The 16,140-nt window shown below is 54.0% G+C and overlaps 1 protein-coding gene across 6 annotated transcripts in view; it reads right to left on the bottom strand.

The window, feature by feature from the left end:
• Positions 1–3,068: 3,068 nt before the first annotated feature.
• AGRN (agrin) overlaps positions 3,069–16,140 on the bottom strand; it is a 125,927-nt gene continuing 112,855 nt past the window's right edge. For all 6 annotated transcript variants that reach the window (XM_074892791.1, XM_074892794.1, XM_074892790.1 and 3 more), the window contains 6 exons: positions 14,578–14,694; positions 14,101–14,290; positions 13,287–13,374; positions 8,469–8,693; positions 7,749–7,852; positions 3,069–6,100 (listed from right to left, as the gene is read on the bottom strand). In XM_074892791.1, the coding sequence (XP_074748892.1) occupies positions 5,943–6,100; positions 7,749–7,852; positions 8,469–8,693; positions 13,287–13,374; positions 14,101–14,290; positions 14,578–14,694 (882 nt within the window). In that variant the 3' untranslated portion in view covers positions 3,069–5,942. The remainder of the gene's footprint in view (positions 6,101–7,748; positions 7,853–8,468; positions 8,694–13,286; positions 13,375–14,100; positions 14,291–14,577; positions 14,695–16,140) is intronic.

Below are 16,140 nucleotides of genomic sequence, written 5' to 3' on the forward strand. Positions count from 1 at the left end.
GGTATTTCCTGCTGCAGGCAGAGTCTCCTCTGCGTATTTTTAGCTCTGATCTATACATTCTCCTGGGAATTTCTCCAGGGATGGGAGAGCGGGTGGCAATGCCACATGCTAATAGCCAGGACAACTCTGGCAGCATGGCTAGGAGCGAAGAAAAGCGAGAACACGTCGGGGGAGGCATAATGTTTGTCTTGCAATTACAGAGCATGTGCCTGGGCTGGAGAATTCCCAGGGGACAGGGCAGAAGGTCCCTGGTGAGAACAGGGTTGATGTGCCACCAAAAGCCGTCCCACGGGACAGGAGACTCAGGAGAAAGCTCATCAGGAGCCTTTGCGTGCAGGCTGATCTCTGGGTTAAGACACCAGACTCGCTGCAGAGAGTGTTTCTGAAAATCTTAAGTTCTGGGAACAACGCTCCCAGGTGGCTTTAATGTCTGCCCTGAGGACAGCTACAAAGATCCCGCTTCAGCTGCGTCAGAGGAGCGCCCAGTGCTACTCAGAGTCACTTGTCATTCCCTCCTGACCTGTTCATTGATATAAGCACAGATTCACACACTTGCTCGTCCATGTGCGGGCTGGAGCGGGGCAGCTGGGTACCAGGACACAGCCACATCATGCAGCTCTCCAACAGCTGGTGCTGGGAACGCCGGGGGAGCGACTGGGATTCCAGTCTGGCGGAAGGGAGTTCCCCCAGGTGCGCTTTGGCCAGACACTGTGAACTAGTCCCACTCTCTCCGGTCCACATGGGGCCAGGATGTATTTGCCACGAAACAGCCAGGACCCTCATGTTATACCCACCCGAGGGGTGGCAGCTCAGGCAGCCCAGCAGCACTGCGTGTGCTCAGCTTCGGGAAGATGCTCACGCTCCCAGCCACAGCTGCAAGAGCTCCATAAACCTTTAAATTCAGGGCACCTAAATAGCCCTGAACTGCAGACACCGTGACAGGCTCCCTTGATGGAGAGCCAGAAAGACCGCATTCATGGGCCAAGTTGTCTACTTACAAACATTGCAGCCCCTTTTCTCTCTGAATAATCACGTTTTCCCAGCCAGAGACACAAAGGTACATTACAGAGCAGGAAAATGGATCATTACGCTGCTTTGGCAGGCGAGGAGAGCGCAGTGCAGGGAGTGGAAGCGACCAGCCTGAGGCACAGGCTGCGTCAGCAGCAGAGCCGGGGAAAAAAAATCCACGACTCCTGCTCCCCATCACACGTGCTGCAAAATGAGGCCAAGCAGCCACGGAGCCGAGGAGTCCAAATCTATTAACAGCCACTACCCCAGGCTACAGGAGAAAGGGATGTGGGCCACAAACAGCACCCAGCAGAGGTTTAGCTCTGGTCTGCCACATTCCAGAAGGACTAGCCCCCACCAGCCTGGCTAGCAGGAGAGCCTTGGGAACAAGCCAGCTAATCAGCCTCTCGTTTCACAGTAACCAGCTAAGCCCTCAGGAAGTGGGCAACTGTGCGGGACACGGGATGGAAATCCCAAAGGACAGCCCCGTGAGACCATTCACACCATTGCCAAAGCAACACCCCCCCCTGCCATTCACTTCCCTGTGTCCCCCGTCGGCCTCCCCACCACCTCGCTGAAGCCATGGCTCAGTGGTTTAAGAACGGAATAAGCTGCTTTTAGCCCCAGACTGAAGCTCCTCGGCACCGCGAGGCTCGCGACTGGCTGTTGGCGTTGGCCATTCCCCGAGGCCAGGGCTGCCAGAGCAAGCTGAGGATGGGCAAGTCCATCCAACCCCAACTGCCTTCTCCTTCTTGAAGGTATCGCCTGTTTGCCTTCGCTCTGGCTGGGCTTGGTGTGCTCCTGGGAGCACTGAGCTCTCCAAGCCCGAGCTGCCAGAAAGCGTGGCCAGGCCCTTCCCCTGAGTCACGCCTGCTGCCTGCCCAAGCGTGCCCCCAGCGTGGCTCCTGTCCTTCTTTCCTTCCTCTTTCCCTTCACAACGGCTTCTTCTAGCCCGTAGTAAAAAAACCCCATCCGGCTGCCAGAGCTCAGATTTTCCTCCTGGCCAAGACAACGATAGCTTTTTCTCCTACTGCTTTGCAGCAAGCTGGCAAAACGCCTCTGAAAGAGGTACCGACTTTGCAAGTCCATGCCTGTTGTGGCATAATAAGGTCATTGTGGAGAAGATGCTGCACCAGGAGGCTGATCTGGAGCAAAACATGGCCCCGGTTGTGAGTTGTGCAACCCCTGTGGCTGTTCAAACACTGGCCTCGTTGTTTCCCGTTGTGGGTCTTTGGCATCTCATTGTCCATTGAAAAGCTGTTTCCTACGGAGCTGGTGCAGACACCAATCGAAAGTGCATCATCGCTGGGTATCAAAATGACTCCGTTTGCTACATTAGCTGCCTCCCAAACGGCAGAAAACCCACTTTCTTTTCTCACTTCACACCACTTCGATGAACACGAGCTTTTGACTGAACAAAATTTTCCACCTCCCACCTTCTTTTCTTGCAGGAGGATGAAGCCGCAGGGATCAGAGCGCCAGGGCTCTGGCCAGGTGGAAGGGCCCCATTAGGAAGAGATGTTTAGGGCAGGAACTTAGATGCTGGTACATCTCAAACCACATCCTGCTTGCATGCTTGCGGCTGACTTTCCATGGCTCCTCGGCTTACAGAGGGTAAAACCCAGGGGAAATTGCTGCCATCAGTGAAAAGCAGGCCACAGAGGCATCACTTCAGCCTTGTTGACATGGTGGGATGTCAATGGGGTACGAAGCCTCTTGGAAACGCTACCTAAGAAGAGGGGATAAAAGTGTGCATGGCAAAGAAGGAAAAGCTCGTGGATACTTGAATAGGTGAAACCATGAGTGCGATCAGACGGCCACAGAGGGCAGGTAAAGCCACCCAGGAGTCTTCCTCCTGCAGACACTGGGTGGATAGGATTGAGGGTGGCGTGCACAGAGGCTGCGTTGAGCAGACACAGCAGGTACCTGCATGATCCGCTCTGGTTCTATGGGAAATAGAGGGGGAGATACTGGTTTGACTTCACACAGTATCTGCCCAGGAGATGGACACACACCAGCAAGCGTGAGGCACACAGTACAAGAACAAAAAAGCAATAGGCCCCTGAAAAACATATTTTAATAGTTTTCCAACTTTATTTCATGGTGATTGACGAAAGACACAAGTTAGTAATGGTTATATCATGCTGCTCCTCTACTGTGCATTGCCCTTCAGAATTCATACAGCAGTTCACAATGGTCATTAATTTACCCTATAAATGAAGCCACATGGACATCTTTTTTGTAAAAACAACAAAAAAAATGAGAAAAAAACCCAAACCTCAATGTCTTTTTTTTTTTTTTGTACATACATGTTATAAATGCTATTAAAAATAAAGCCGAAGTTAAGTGCACAGCCCCTAGGGAGCACTGCTGAATCTGACCTTGGTTCAAGATGCTTGACAACGAGGACGCAAGGTCCTGTTTTAAGGCATTTCCAAGCCCCAGCAAAAGCAGACAGAGTTTTTGTTTTTTTGTTTAGTTGTCAGTTTTTTGTTTTTTTTTTTTTTTTTTTTTTTTGCAGTGACCCTGGCTTCATTTCAGTGGCATTTTAGAAAATTAGCAGCTTCCTCTGTGCATGCCCCTCTCCCTCTGGAGCTGGCACATCCAGCCCTCAGTCTCAGCCAACGCAGTTGCCCACGGTCTCAAAACACAGATTGAGGGTCTCACACTTCCCTCCCATCCCACCCCCTCCTGCAGTCCTAGTTAGCCCCCGTCTATCTACACCTTGGGACCAAAATACAGCAGTCCATCCCTTTCACGACACAGGCACAGTACTCCCCACCAGCAACCACAATTTATATACAGTAGCCACTTAAAATGTGGTATTGCCACACACACATACACACACACACAGAGCAGAGTCTCCATGCACAGAGGGTGCAGCCCCCCCATGAAATATTTAACCACTGGATTTTTAGAGGAATGTCAATAGACTAGGCATAGACTGGGGGGAGGGATAGATTTCTTTTAATTAAAAAAAAAAAAAGAAGAAAAAAGAAACCCAAGTGGTTTTACACTACGTTCTTCCCCTTTGATACATCTGTGTTCACAGCTCACCCTGAGAAACGTAATTTGACTTTTCATGGCTCAAAATTTAGTGCCAAGAAACAACATTTTTAAAGGGTGCCCTACTTTGTAAAGGTACACTAGAAGGTGTGCTAGAAATTTAGGGTAAAACTGCAAAATGATGGCACCTTACATATTAATTCACATTTGATCCCTGGCAGGATCCTTCAGATGAGTTCTGTGTGCTTCACAAAGCTGGTTTGGCACAGAGCAATGCCAGCTGCCATCTCAGGGTGGGAAAAGGACACAGTTGTGTCCCAGTGGTGGAAAGGGACATAGGTGCTACACATCATCAGTAAATTTTTCCCATGGAGAAGGAACCTGAACGGAGTGGGTCATTTCTTTCCTAGCTGCAACCAGTTTGTTCTTCTCCTGCTTACAGGAGATTCAGTGTTTGCATGCAAACGTGTGCTGGTTGACAGACACCCGCAAACACACACACATTCATTCATTCATTCACACGCATACTGGCTTGTAATTGACACCACAGTATTTGCTTTCAAGATTTGCACAGAGGAAGAAAAATACTTAAAAAACCTCCCCTCAAACACTACTGCCTCGACAGCTGACTGACGCCCCGTTCCCGTTTCCATTGAAGCCATCGCTGCTGGGCTGGCAGTGTCCAGAGGAGCTTTGATCATGGCGTGGAAGACCCTGCATTGCACTGGGCATTGCAAAAAATTGAAGTCAAAGGTAAAACTCCAATTACTCTTCATGGGCGAGGCTCTAATACCAGCTCTAGAGATTCACATGCTGGCCAGCTGCAAGCATCCTCATGGTAGACAGAGGGCAAGTCATGCCCGGAGGCTGGAAAATGGACATGGGTCATGGAAGGACACATCCAACAGACTTTTTTTTTTAAAGTGAAAAGGGACCCAGTCTCCGTGCCCTCATGGCCCGTTTGGCAGCGCTGGAAGAGGCAGAGCACTTCCAGCTCTTGAAGACGTGCTGCAAGTTCTCACTGGTGCACGGGAGGGCAACGCTGGGTACACAGAAGCTCTTGGGAAGAGCGGCCAGGGCAAGCAGGTGGTTAGGACATGTCTGGATAAACACAAAGCGTGGAAATGAGGTTTCACAGCTGCTTCTGCACATGTCCAAGAGGAGGAGGAGGAGAGCCAACAGAGAAATCAACATTTCCCCCACAGCGCCTCTCAGTCCAGCAAACAGTCATAAGACAACCAAAGAGCAATGCTTTTCTGCCTGCTCAGAGCAGACCTTGGTCTCTCTTCCAGTGCATGGCATCCCTGATTTTAACAGAGCATAAAGGAGAAAAGCACTTGAGATTCTTACACAGATAAATTATAGTGAGAGGAAGGGGGGGAGGAGGGAGATAGGGTGAACACAGGCCCAGGAGAAGGCTTAGCAGAGCCAGGCCCCAAAGCAGGGTGGTAATTCCCGCTTCTCCGACGGCCACTTCCCTGCTCAGCCCGACTGCAGAGGGGACTTTGGGGCCAGGCCTGAGATGGGAAGGCAGTGAATCCACGAAGGCCACGCGTCTCGCCAGCACCAGCATCCTTTCCCCCATGGGCATGAACAACAACCCAAGAACACAAGTAAGGAGGGGGAAAAATAACCCAAAAAGAAGCTTCAAGTATGAATAAGATTTACAATGCAGGTGCAATGGGGAAGTTCTTCTGTCACTTCTTGGAGACTTGGTTCAAGGTTTGTTCTTTGTTGCTGCTGTTGGATTAGAGTCTGACTGATCTGGATAGACTGCAACCGAACAAATAACCCAAAAGAAAAGGTGTTTCCTCCCCTCCCTTTCCCCCCTCCCCCCAAAATATAAAAAGCAATAAGTTTACAAAAATAGAAAATAATTACAGCAATAGGCAGGAGGGAGGGAAGGAGAAGGAAGGGTCCCTGGGGGTCTATTTGGCTGAGCAGTGTAATATCGTGGGGTTGTTTAAAGCGTCCTCCACCAGATGCAGTTCTTGGCGGTCGACAATCACGTCCCTTATGCAGCCAATAAAGCCAGTGCTGTAGGCCTTGGGCAGCTTGTGAGCCACGCTCAGCTTCTCCATTCCCCCTGCAAGAGACAGCGCAGAAGGTCGGGGGGGGGAGGACAAAGGACACGCTGCTGTGCGGGGCAGCAGCCTGCCCCGGGCAGCGTCACACACTCACACACACCGTGCAGGCACGGCTGGGAACACCCTCCTCAACAGCAGGGAAAAGCCTCTTTCCTGGCCAGTATTTATTTTCACTTTAATCAGAGAAATGCCAGTTCCAACCAACACACACAGGTTGCCTGAAGACACTTAAAACAGTAACTTGCGTTCTAAAATACCAACTCAACTTAAAAAGACTTCGTTTCCTTGGAGGTCGGTCCCAAATTCAAACGGAATTTTGTTTCAGTTAGTGAAACATCAACTACAGCTCATTCCAGGCCCTGGATTTATGAAAGGCTGATTGCAAACAAAACCTTTGGAGGAGCCAGTGGGGGAACCCAAGCATAAATTTCTCACAGAAAAATTCTGCTTTCCACATAACTTCTAGGCTGATTTCAGAATGAGAGATGGCATCTGGGATACTGTCTTTTCAGAGGTACATTTTTGAATATGAACTCTTTGTGAGTCAGGTTAGACCTGAAACTACAGGCTTAGACTGGGAAGATAAGAACAGATTCTTCCAAAAAGTGTGAAGAGCATCTAATTCACTGTCTCTTCATTACAGATGATCAAAGTCCCCGGATGAACATTTATGACCACTGATTTCTGTGGCCCTTGTGCCCCCTTTTGCAATCATGAACACTAGGACTGCCACAGCACCTGCCTGAGGAAAAGCCCGGTCCTTAACTTACAGATGGAGAGCTGAGTCGTGCAAGTTCCTCGAGAGATGAAGGAAGCCCAGGACCTGCAGCATCCCCCATCGCTGGGCACCCTTCTGTCATCCCTTCAGGCTCCAAAAAGGACTTGACTATCCTCTTAGCTCAGATTAGTACTGGTTGTATTCAAGCACAATTATCCTGTACTTGTGGGTGGATTTCTTGCCGATTTAGGCTGTTACAGGACAAATCTGCTTGTCTGTGCTGACAGATCTGCCACAGGCAGCGTGAGGGAGACTCAATGGGCCAAACTGTTTGCAGGATCAAAATACTTACGTCAACACAAATGGAACCGACTCTGCTGCACACATGGGCACGTTGTGGCATGTCAGCTTATTCTATGTTATGCAAATAAAGCAACATTTAAAATCTGGGTGTTTACATATTTCCAGACAGAATTACCCTTTTCTCAATTGAGCCATTTCACCTTTGGGAACAAGTTACCCAAGCAAGTAATGTTTGGGAGGCTCGTGAACTAACGGAGGCTTCCACACGTGAGGGAACTGGGCAGGTGGGCGCACTCCCAGTTTGAAGAGGGACAGGGTGCTCCGTGCCATCGGCAGAAGGGGATCCAGAGCCACAGGCCAGCTATCAGCTCTCTTCAGGGGACAAGGGGACATGGAAAGGACAGGCATTTGGTAAAGCCAACCCTTCATGCCTCCGCTGTCACTAGCAGCCTGCCCTAGCAGGCAGAGAACAAGCACGGGGACTTTTTAGATCAAACTTGTCAAAGCCACCTGGGAGGCAAACGTGTCGCATGGGAACTCGTGAGGGAGCATCAACGTCCCAGCTCCAGCTCTGAGCCCCTCAGCGAGGGGCGTGGGGGAGGTTCACCCCTTCCACAGTGACTCACCCAGCCACAGGGCCCCGTCTGTGTCCAGCTGTGTTGCGCCAAGCGGCGAAGAGCCAGCAATGGGGGCTTCGTTGCCGACTTGAAGGGAACCTTCTCTCTGTACCCTGCTCCCGGAGGGAGGGAAGAAGAAACAGGAGGTGATTAGCAACCTTAGAGGAAAAACCCAGAGCTGCCCTCTGCTTTATGTTAAATCCAGATGCTGGGCACCATCAGCCTTTCTCCACCGGGAGAGGGAGCAGAGCTTTGCCACGCGGCCCGCGGCCGAGCATTCCCCTCCAGCATCCCCCGGGGCATCCCGCAGCCCCGCCGCCGGCCCTGCCAGCGGCCGCAGCTTCCTCCCGCGCCCTCCAGACCCATCGGCAGAAATCCCTGGCATGCCAGCCGCATGATCCGCTCACCACTCCCACCACCAATAAAAATAAAAGGGACGGCTCGGGCTCAACACGAACAGAATGTCAAACCCTCAGCCAGCTAAAATAAAAGGCACGAACCTTTCGTACCTCCTTGAGCCTGCCCCTTTGACATTTCCAGGCGTGTCACAACACGCACCCCTCCAACGCGGCACTGCCCACATGCCTCTCCTCTATTATTATCCAAGAAGAGGAGTGACCCTTGGGGATCACAGGGCGCGGAGCCACGGCCATGACTCAGGCTCCCTAGATCACAGTGTGCCCATCCCGGAGCGACCTGCCACGCTCCCTCTCTCGCTAGCCTTCACACCTGTATGCTTTGATATGAATCCACTGGTTGGTGTTGACTGGCACCGTGGATCGCAGGACGACTGGCTTGGAGCCGAGGTCGTAGGTCATTTGTATGAAGCCATCCACCACGGCGAGGGCGATGTAGTCTGATCGCTCCAGCCCCTTCCCGCTCCACAGGATCAGCCCTTGAGTGGCTTCTGTTTTGATGCTTAGTTCGAAGTGGTTTGATTGCAAGGCCTTCTCGCTGCACGGGGAGATGGGAGCAGGGGAGAAGACAGAGCAGAGTTAAAAACATGGCTACAAAAGCAACAGGCAGCCAGTCAGCTCCTTGGAGCAGCCTCCTGTTCCCAGCCAAGTAGCTCACCTGCTGAGGATAACCTTCAACTGACCTTCGACATCAGGCTATGCATGGGGGTCTCCGTCCCTCCCTGCTGCCCTTGAGGGGTCACAGCCTTTGCCTCACAGCTCAGAATCACAGAATCATCTCGGTTGGGAAAGACCTTGAAGATCACCTAGTCCAACCATTAACTAACATTGACAGTTCTCAACTACACCATATCCCTAAGAAGGCCTAGTGCATAGTGGGGGGAGCAGATGGAAAGCTCTAAACCAGGCCACAGGATCAAAGAAATGGTCCTCTGGAGGTCTCTAATGCAGCTCCCACTCGGAGCAGGACCATTGGCCAGCGTTAGGCGAGGGCAGCTGTGGCTCTGCCCAGCTGAGCTTGGCCACACCAAGACTGGAGCTCCTCCACCTTCCTGCTGACCGGAGCAGGGGCTGCACAGTCCTGGGGATTAAGTGTCTTCCCCAACATCCAGCTTGAACCTCCAAAGACACAGTCTGGGCCTACTGCCCCTTGCTTTTGCCCTCCACAGAGCACAAGGTTCAGACACATCAATCCCTGCAAGCTGTGACACACAAGTCTTGGTTTTCCCTCCTCATATGCAGGTGCTGAAGGAAGAGGTCTGTTACAAGGGCTGGTCAACAGTACTGGGCTGGCCCCGATCTGGCCAGCAGAAGGGTTTTCCCCACAGAACTGCCTTTGACTGGGGAAGGGTCAGAACAAAAAGGGGTCTGTTGGCAGCAGCTGAGCTGTGGTTGACACCATTTCACCATCCTGCTGGCAGACGCCCAAGGTGCAGGCAGAGCTGGGGCACTTGGGGACCACCCTCCCCACAGCCGTCAGCCTCAGAGGCCTTTGCTCTACCACTGCCTCCACTTGCCCAAAGCCCAACGGGAAACCGAGGCCAGGGACTGTGAGACGATGAGCATCCTGCGGCTTGATGGGGATGGAGACTGTCCACAGAGGCAGCAAAGCCTCCTTTCTCCTAGACACAGTGTCTTTTCCCAAGGGGGGAATGAAGGCAGGACAGGATTTCCCCCACACTGGCACCCCCATCTTTGCTCGGTGCCTTTTGGAACAGGCAAAAGGGTCTTGGCAACAGGTTGACGTTGCCAAGTGGAGTTGCCCATCCACTCTCCGGGGATGCTCCGAGACACACCGCTGACACATGGGCACACGTAAACCAGACAACACGGGCAACACAGACAGCTTTTTATTCCCAAGGGACACTGCGTCCAGAGGGCTAGACGAGGGCTGTGCTGTCAAGGTAACTCAGCCTCTCCCCTCACTCGTGGCTATTTGCTGTCTAGGCCCCCCAGGAGCGAGGGCCAGAGCTGGAGCTGCATAGGAGCTGGAAGGACAGGGCTTCCTTCGTGTTTGCTCTCACCATCTGCAAAACTGTATCCCTTATAAATAAAAAGCCAAGGGTACGGACACACAGAACACGCACAGAGAGACAGAGACATGCTGAGGCAGCGACAGCAGAGCACGAGACACAAGAGCTGAAAGCCTGGCACAGACTCACCTGGGCTCCGCAGGATAGTCCAGCGCTTCGGGACTTAGATGCAGGAAGAAAGGGGAGCATGCGATAAGCGCGGGAGAGCGGAGGAGACCCTTCCCTCCCACCCCGCTCACAGACAGGGAACAGCCCCGCTCAGCAGCGACAGCTCTTCACCCGACACAACACCCACGCTGAGAAAACCACCCGGCCTGAGCGGGAAGCCTCAGCCACTGTCGTCGGGGCTGAGTTTCTTCAAGCCAGCAAGACAAGTTTACAAGTTGTTGCTTAGCCAGGGTGAGCAGAATAATGCCAATGAGTGAATACAACCCAGCGGTGCAGGGACTCTGCAATGCTCTCCAGGGTCAGGACTATCAGTGTTCCTGCTTTCACCCCCACTGGGATGTGTATGCAGCCTCCCAGGACAGGACAGAGGCAGCACCGCTGGGGGAAAGGAGTTTTTGGTACCCGGTGCTGTACCAGGACCCTTTCCTGGGCAGCCCTGCAGGGTCTGGTTCTTTGGGATGCTGCAGAATGGGCTCCAGTCTAAGCAGATCGCTGAATTATCATGTCAGGCCTCCGAGTCAGCCTCGGGGCACTTGGGCAGCAGGGTGTGCATGGAGAAGGGGAAACCCAGGACTACAGCTGTCCTGCTGGCACTGCCTGCAAGCGTTGGGGGCTACAGGCCCTGCATTATAATCAGCTCGAACTAGATGTATATATAAAAATATATGTTCAAAAAAGAAAATGTACGGGCATGTCATGGCCAGCAGAGCCCAGAGAAGCAATTGGAGTGTTAGTCCTGCCCAAGGCACACCCCAATGTCTGCCTGGAGGCAAAAGAAACTACTTTTTATGGGCAGCCCAATGGGTCCTTCAGCCCTGGCAGGGCTCGTGAGTGCTGCTGCCAAATCCCAGCAGAGGGATGTGGGGAGAAGTGCTAAGCTCCCTGCAGGATGGGGCATGCACAGCCAAAATAGGCTGGCTCAGGCCGGGAGGAGGCTGGGAATGGTGACCTTCCCTTTGCAGAGCACTGGGAGAGGCAGGACACGAAGGTAGCAGCTTTCTGCTGGTCTGCAGGGATGTGGCTCATGTCTGTGCGGAGGGACAGCTGGGCACTCTGCCACGTGGCACAGTCGTCTTGCAGGCAACTACATCCTCTCACTGCTGTAGGGCACTGTCTAGCTCAGGAGGGTGCTTGGCTCCTAGAAAGCCCTTTCCAAAACACCAAAGCAACTCCCAAACTCTCCTGGACGTGCAGCTGACGGGCTCTGCGGCTCCCCAGGTGTTGACATGCATGCATGCACGCAACTCAGCCTCCCGAGCCTCCGTCTGACCCCAGCTTGCAGGAAATGAGGTGAAATGCGGATGTGAGGGGCAGGTATCCCTCAAACTCTCCCCCACACAGCGGAGAAAACGGCTGCATGAACCAGTGGTTCTCTTCCACTCCTGCCGCTCGCCAAGACAGACAGACAGCGAATCAACAGCGGTCAAGCCCGCTCTGGGGACGAAACCCTTCAACCCATCTGCCTCCCCAGGCCTTTCTTCTGCCCAACTGGCTGCACTGCACGTTTTAAGGGGTTGCCCAGGCCACGCACCCCTGACTGGGGAACATTCTGCTAGCGCCCAGCCCGGCCTCCTCGCTACGGCAGCAACGCCGCATTCGTGCTGGAAAAAGCAGGGCAGGATTAGCACCCCTTACTTCTATCACCAGCGTCTTTGCTGTTGATGGAAGAGGCAAGTCACAGAACCTCCTTCCTCTATGCTCATCTGCTTAAACTAAGGCTAAGTTGCAGCTTATCTGCTTAAACTAAGGCTAAGCTGGGACAATGCCTGACTGCAGCAGAGCCAGTCAGCGTAGCTCCCGCTGAGTCTCGGCTGTGTTTGGGTCCCTGTACAGCTGTGTCCTTCCTCCTCACCCTGGAATGGGAACGCCTGCCCACAGCAGACCCCTGGGAAATGCCCGTATTCCTCCTCCCACACCTCCCCTGCAGGGGGGCTGGCGGTCGGGGTGGCAATGGAAGATGTGGTGGAGCTGGGCAGCGGGGAGGACTGTACTTACGCGGGGATCTCATTGGTCAGGTGGCTTGAAAACAAAGAAACAAGGACATTGAGAAGAGACAAACAGACAGACACCGACAAACAACAGCTCAACACGGACGTCCTCCCCAGGCAGGGTGTTAGGGCAGCGAGGAATCCGAGGGTTACGAGGCAGATGGATGGAGTTTAATCCAATACCCTGTCCCAGCGCCGTGGAGCTGGGAATTAACCACGAGGACTGCAGGAGCACGGTGCTGAGGAAGGGTACTGAGCCAGACTGCAGTGGACCAGGAGTCTTCTGAAGATAAATATCCAGCCCAGAGGCTGAAGAGGACCTCAGTCACCTGTGTAGCGGGCTCTGCTTATCTTGAGAGAGAAGCCCCAGGGACCAACCAGCACAGCCAGAGAGACCACAGGGTCCAAACACGCACCCCCGGCCCTTGGGTCAGGGTTGAGCAGACGCTGGAGAAGGCTCGACAGGCCCCACAGCAGCAACGGGCAGAACCGACCCTTGCTGCACAGCCAGGGAGACAAAGGAGCTGGCAGACAGGCGTGAATTAAAGCACAGGCAGAGCTACTTCTCCCCTCAGCCCAGCTCACAGCCCATTCCTGAGCACGTGGGCACAGACAGGCACCAACCAGGAGCAGGGCACAGGCCACACTAACCATCTTTGTGGTTCATCCCACTCCCAAACCAGACCATGCTAACCCAAAACGTGGCCCACAGGTTGCAGAATGAGAGCATCCAGCCCTGAAGCTGGCCGGGCACTGCCATTGTGGGGAAAGCCCTCTGCCAACAAGGCAGCTTTAGAGGTAAGGGCTGGAAGCGACTGCTCATGGCCCCGGTTTGGCTTGCCCCTCTCTGAAGCACTTGGACTTCTTCAACTCTAGCTCTCCCTCCTGCTAACAGCCCTAACTCCTTGTTTTGACCTTGGTTCAGCCCAGCAGCCAAGTTACCTCTTTGTCACGGCATTGTGGTACTCCATATATGTCCTACCATCAAAAGCAATGGCCTCAGCATCTCCAGCAGCCTTCTCAATGATCACTGGAGGTGGGAAAAAGAAGAGCTGTCAGGCAACATAGCATGGCCTGCCCGTCCTTGGAGACTAGGAAAATCCCCCTTTACACTCAGCATTTGTAACAGGACGAAGGCATGCACAAACCTGCCCTCCCCTGGGGCATGTCAGCACTGTGGCACTCTAAGCAAGCCCCTGTGAAGGTTTGCTGTGGCTTTAGAACCCGTGAGTTTGGACCATCTCCCTGTTTTGCAGCCAGCTGTCACAAAATCTGCAGCCTTGCTGGTTTCTTGGCTGAAGGTGGGGAGGAACCTGGGCTTGGTGATGGCCCAAGTGCTAAATTCAGGGCAAGAAACCCTGATCTGGAGGCAGCTAGGCATCGCTCAGGCCCTCCAGGTGGATCTGCTACAGCATCAAACCACGTTTCCCTGCCCCAGGCTGCTTCAAGTCAGCACATCAACCAGGATCAGAGTGCACTGATGGGAGGAGGTGACAGGGCTGGGTGACCTACCCATGGGCAGCAGCAGCCCTAGCGCATGCAGCATAATGCCTGCATTTCTGAGAGATGGCATAGCCCTGACTTCACAGCTGCACAACAGTGCCAGCCTGCAAAAGCCACGGCTTGTTTCCCCTGGATCCCTCCCAGCAGCCACAACAAGGACAAGACCTCGGGCTTGGCAGTTTCGAAGCAGTTTCATTGCCGTGTCTGGCTAGCGGGTGAGGGTCCACGTCCAGCCCTGCCCTGGCACTCTCACCTTTCTCACAGTGAGCCCCGGAGAAGCCCCTCTGGCAGGCACACTCGTAGCTCTCCAGCCGGGGGCTGCAAGTGCCTCCATTCTGGCAAGGATTGGGTTTCTGGGTACAGGGATGGCCTCGGAAGGGGGAGATCTCAATGGCGCTGCGGATGTTCTGCTCCTTCAGCACAGGCACCCCCTTGACAGAGATCTGGCAGAGGAAGCACAAGGGTCAACCTTCACCACCCCCACGGCTCTGCGGGGCCGGTGGGGGACAGAGGCCGGTGTCCTGGGGGGAAGGGGGAGATGGGAATCCAGCCCCAAGCCCCCCGTGCTCCTGTGACACACCCCTGCCTCCCCGTCTGCCACTTTTCAACGGGGTGTGCCCCCTCTCCGTGCACAGGGACTCCCAGGCTGGTCCTCACTCTCCTCTGGCGATGCCAGTGCAGATGGTGTGTCTCCCAGTTACCTTCCCCAGGCTGCCCAGTTGAGCCTTACCCTCTGCACAGCTCCATTGAAGCTGGTGGAGATGGCGGCTGCTCGAGCTAGTTTGCTGAAATCAGGGGCTCCCCCCACATAAAATGGCTCCTTCAGGTTCAGGAAGGTGTGAGGCACCTGAGGAGGAGAAGGGAGAAGGTGAGAGATGGAGAAGATGCCAGGCTATCCCTAAGCTGCAGGCTGGGCACTTGGCCCAGCTCTGCGGGGACTAAAGGAGGCTGTGAGCAGGGCAGCACTGCAGGCACCGTGCACAACTAGAACCCAGGCTGGTGGGACAGAAAGCAACACCTGCCCGTCCCCCACGCTGCCCTGCTCCCTGCCTTCCTCCTCACGGCCTGGGCAGGGCTGGTGGGGGGCACCACTAGCCATCCCTGCGGGGGCTGGGGCAGGAGAGCCCCTTGGAAAGCACCCCGGGGCCCCACAGAGCCTCGGCCCAGAGAGAAGAGCCCTGCCCTAGGGCAGGCAGGCGGGAGGTGGGATGGGCAGGGGAAGGCAGCCTGCCCATCAGCATCCCATTCAGGACCAGCTCCCCACGTTCTCCTCTGTTCCCAGCACTGCTCCTGCCTCCCCAACCCTGCTCCAGCCTGGCCACTCTCTGCCCCACAGCCCGGCCACTGGGACCTGCAGCTGGCCACCAGCCACGGCGCTGCTGGAGCGAGCCACTGCCAAGCACAGGGAGCGGATGAGCTCCACGTATCTGGCACCAAACTGGGCTCTGTGAAGGGCGCTGGGAGAAAGGGGCCTCCAGCGAACCTCCTCACACCAAGCTGCAAGGTCTCGCCTGCCAGCAGGCACACAAGGAAAAGATTTCCTGTGGATTTAATTTTGGGGAGATCCTGTTCTAACACTCTCAGGTGTGGAGGCCTCTAGTTTTGTGTAGCCCCCAAAACCAAGTGAACAAATATTACAGAATCACAGAATCATTCGGTTGGAAAAGACCCTCAGGATCATCGAGTCCAACCATCAGCCCTACTCTACAAAGTTCTCCCCTACACCACATCCCCCAACATCTCATCTAAACGACCCTTAAAAACACCCAGGGATGGTGACTCCACCCCCTCCCTGGGCAGCCTATTCCACTCTCTGACCACTCTTTCTGTGAAAATTTTTTTCCTAATGTCCAGTCTAAACCTCCCCTGTTGCAGTTTAAAGCCGTTCCCTCTTGTTCTGTCACTAATTCCCTGTGAGAAGAGACCAGCACCAACCTCTCCACAATGTCCTTTCAGGGAGCTGTAGAGAGTGATGAGGTCTCCCCTCACCTTCTCCTCCTCACACTGAACAGTCCCAGCTCCTTCAATCGCTCCTCACAGGATTTATTCTCCAGGCCCTTCACCAGCTTCATTGCCCTCCTCTGCACTCGCTCCAGCACCTCAAGATCTCTCTCGTATTGAGGTGCCCAAAACTATTGCCTCAGTCTCGCCAGGGCTAATGTTTAAACCCAAACGCATACCAGAGGGATTCAGCTTGGGTTCAGCTGGTTGCTACAGGTCCCCTACAGCAAAGGAGGTTGTCCTGCATCTCACGTGGCTGTGTGTTTGGAGGAGAAAGACTCCCTCCTTGCTG

This window comes from Strix uralensis, chromosome 23 (genome assembly GCF_047716275.1).
Source record: "Strix uralensis isolate ZFMK-TIS-50842 chromosome 23, bStrUra1, whole genome shotgun sequence".
In the NCBI taxonomy this organism is placed as follows: Eukaryota; Metazoa; Chordata; class Aves; order Strigiformes; family Strigidae; genus Strix; species Strix uralensis.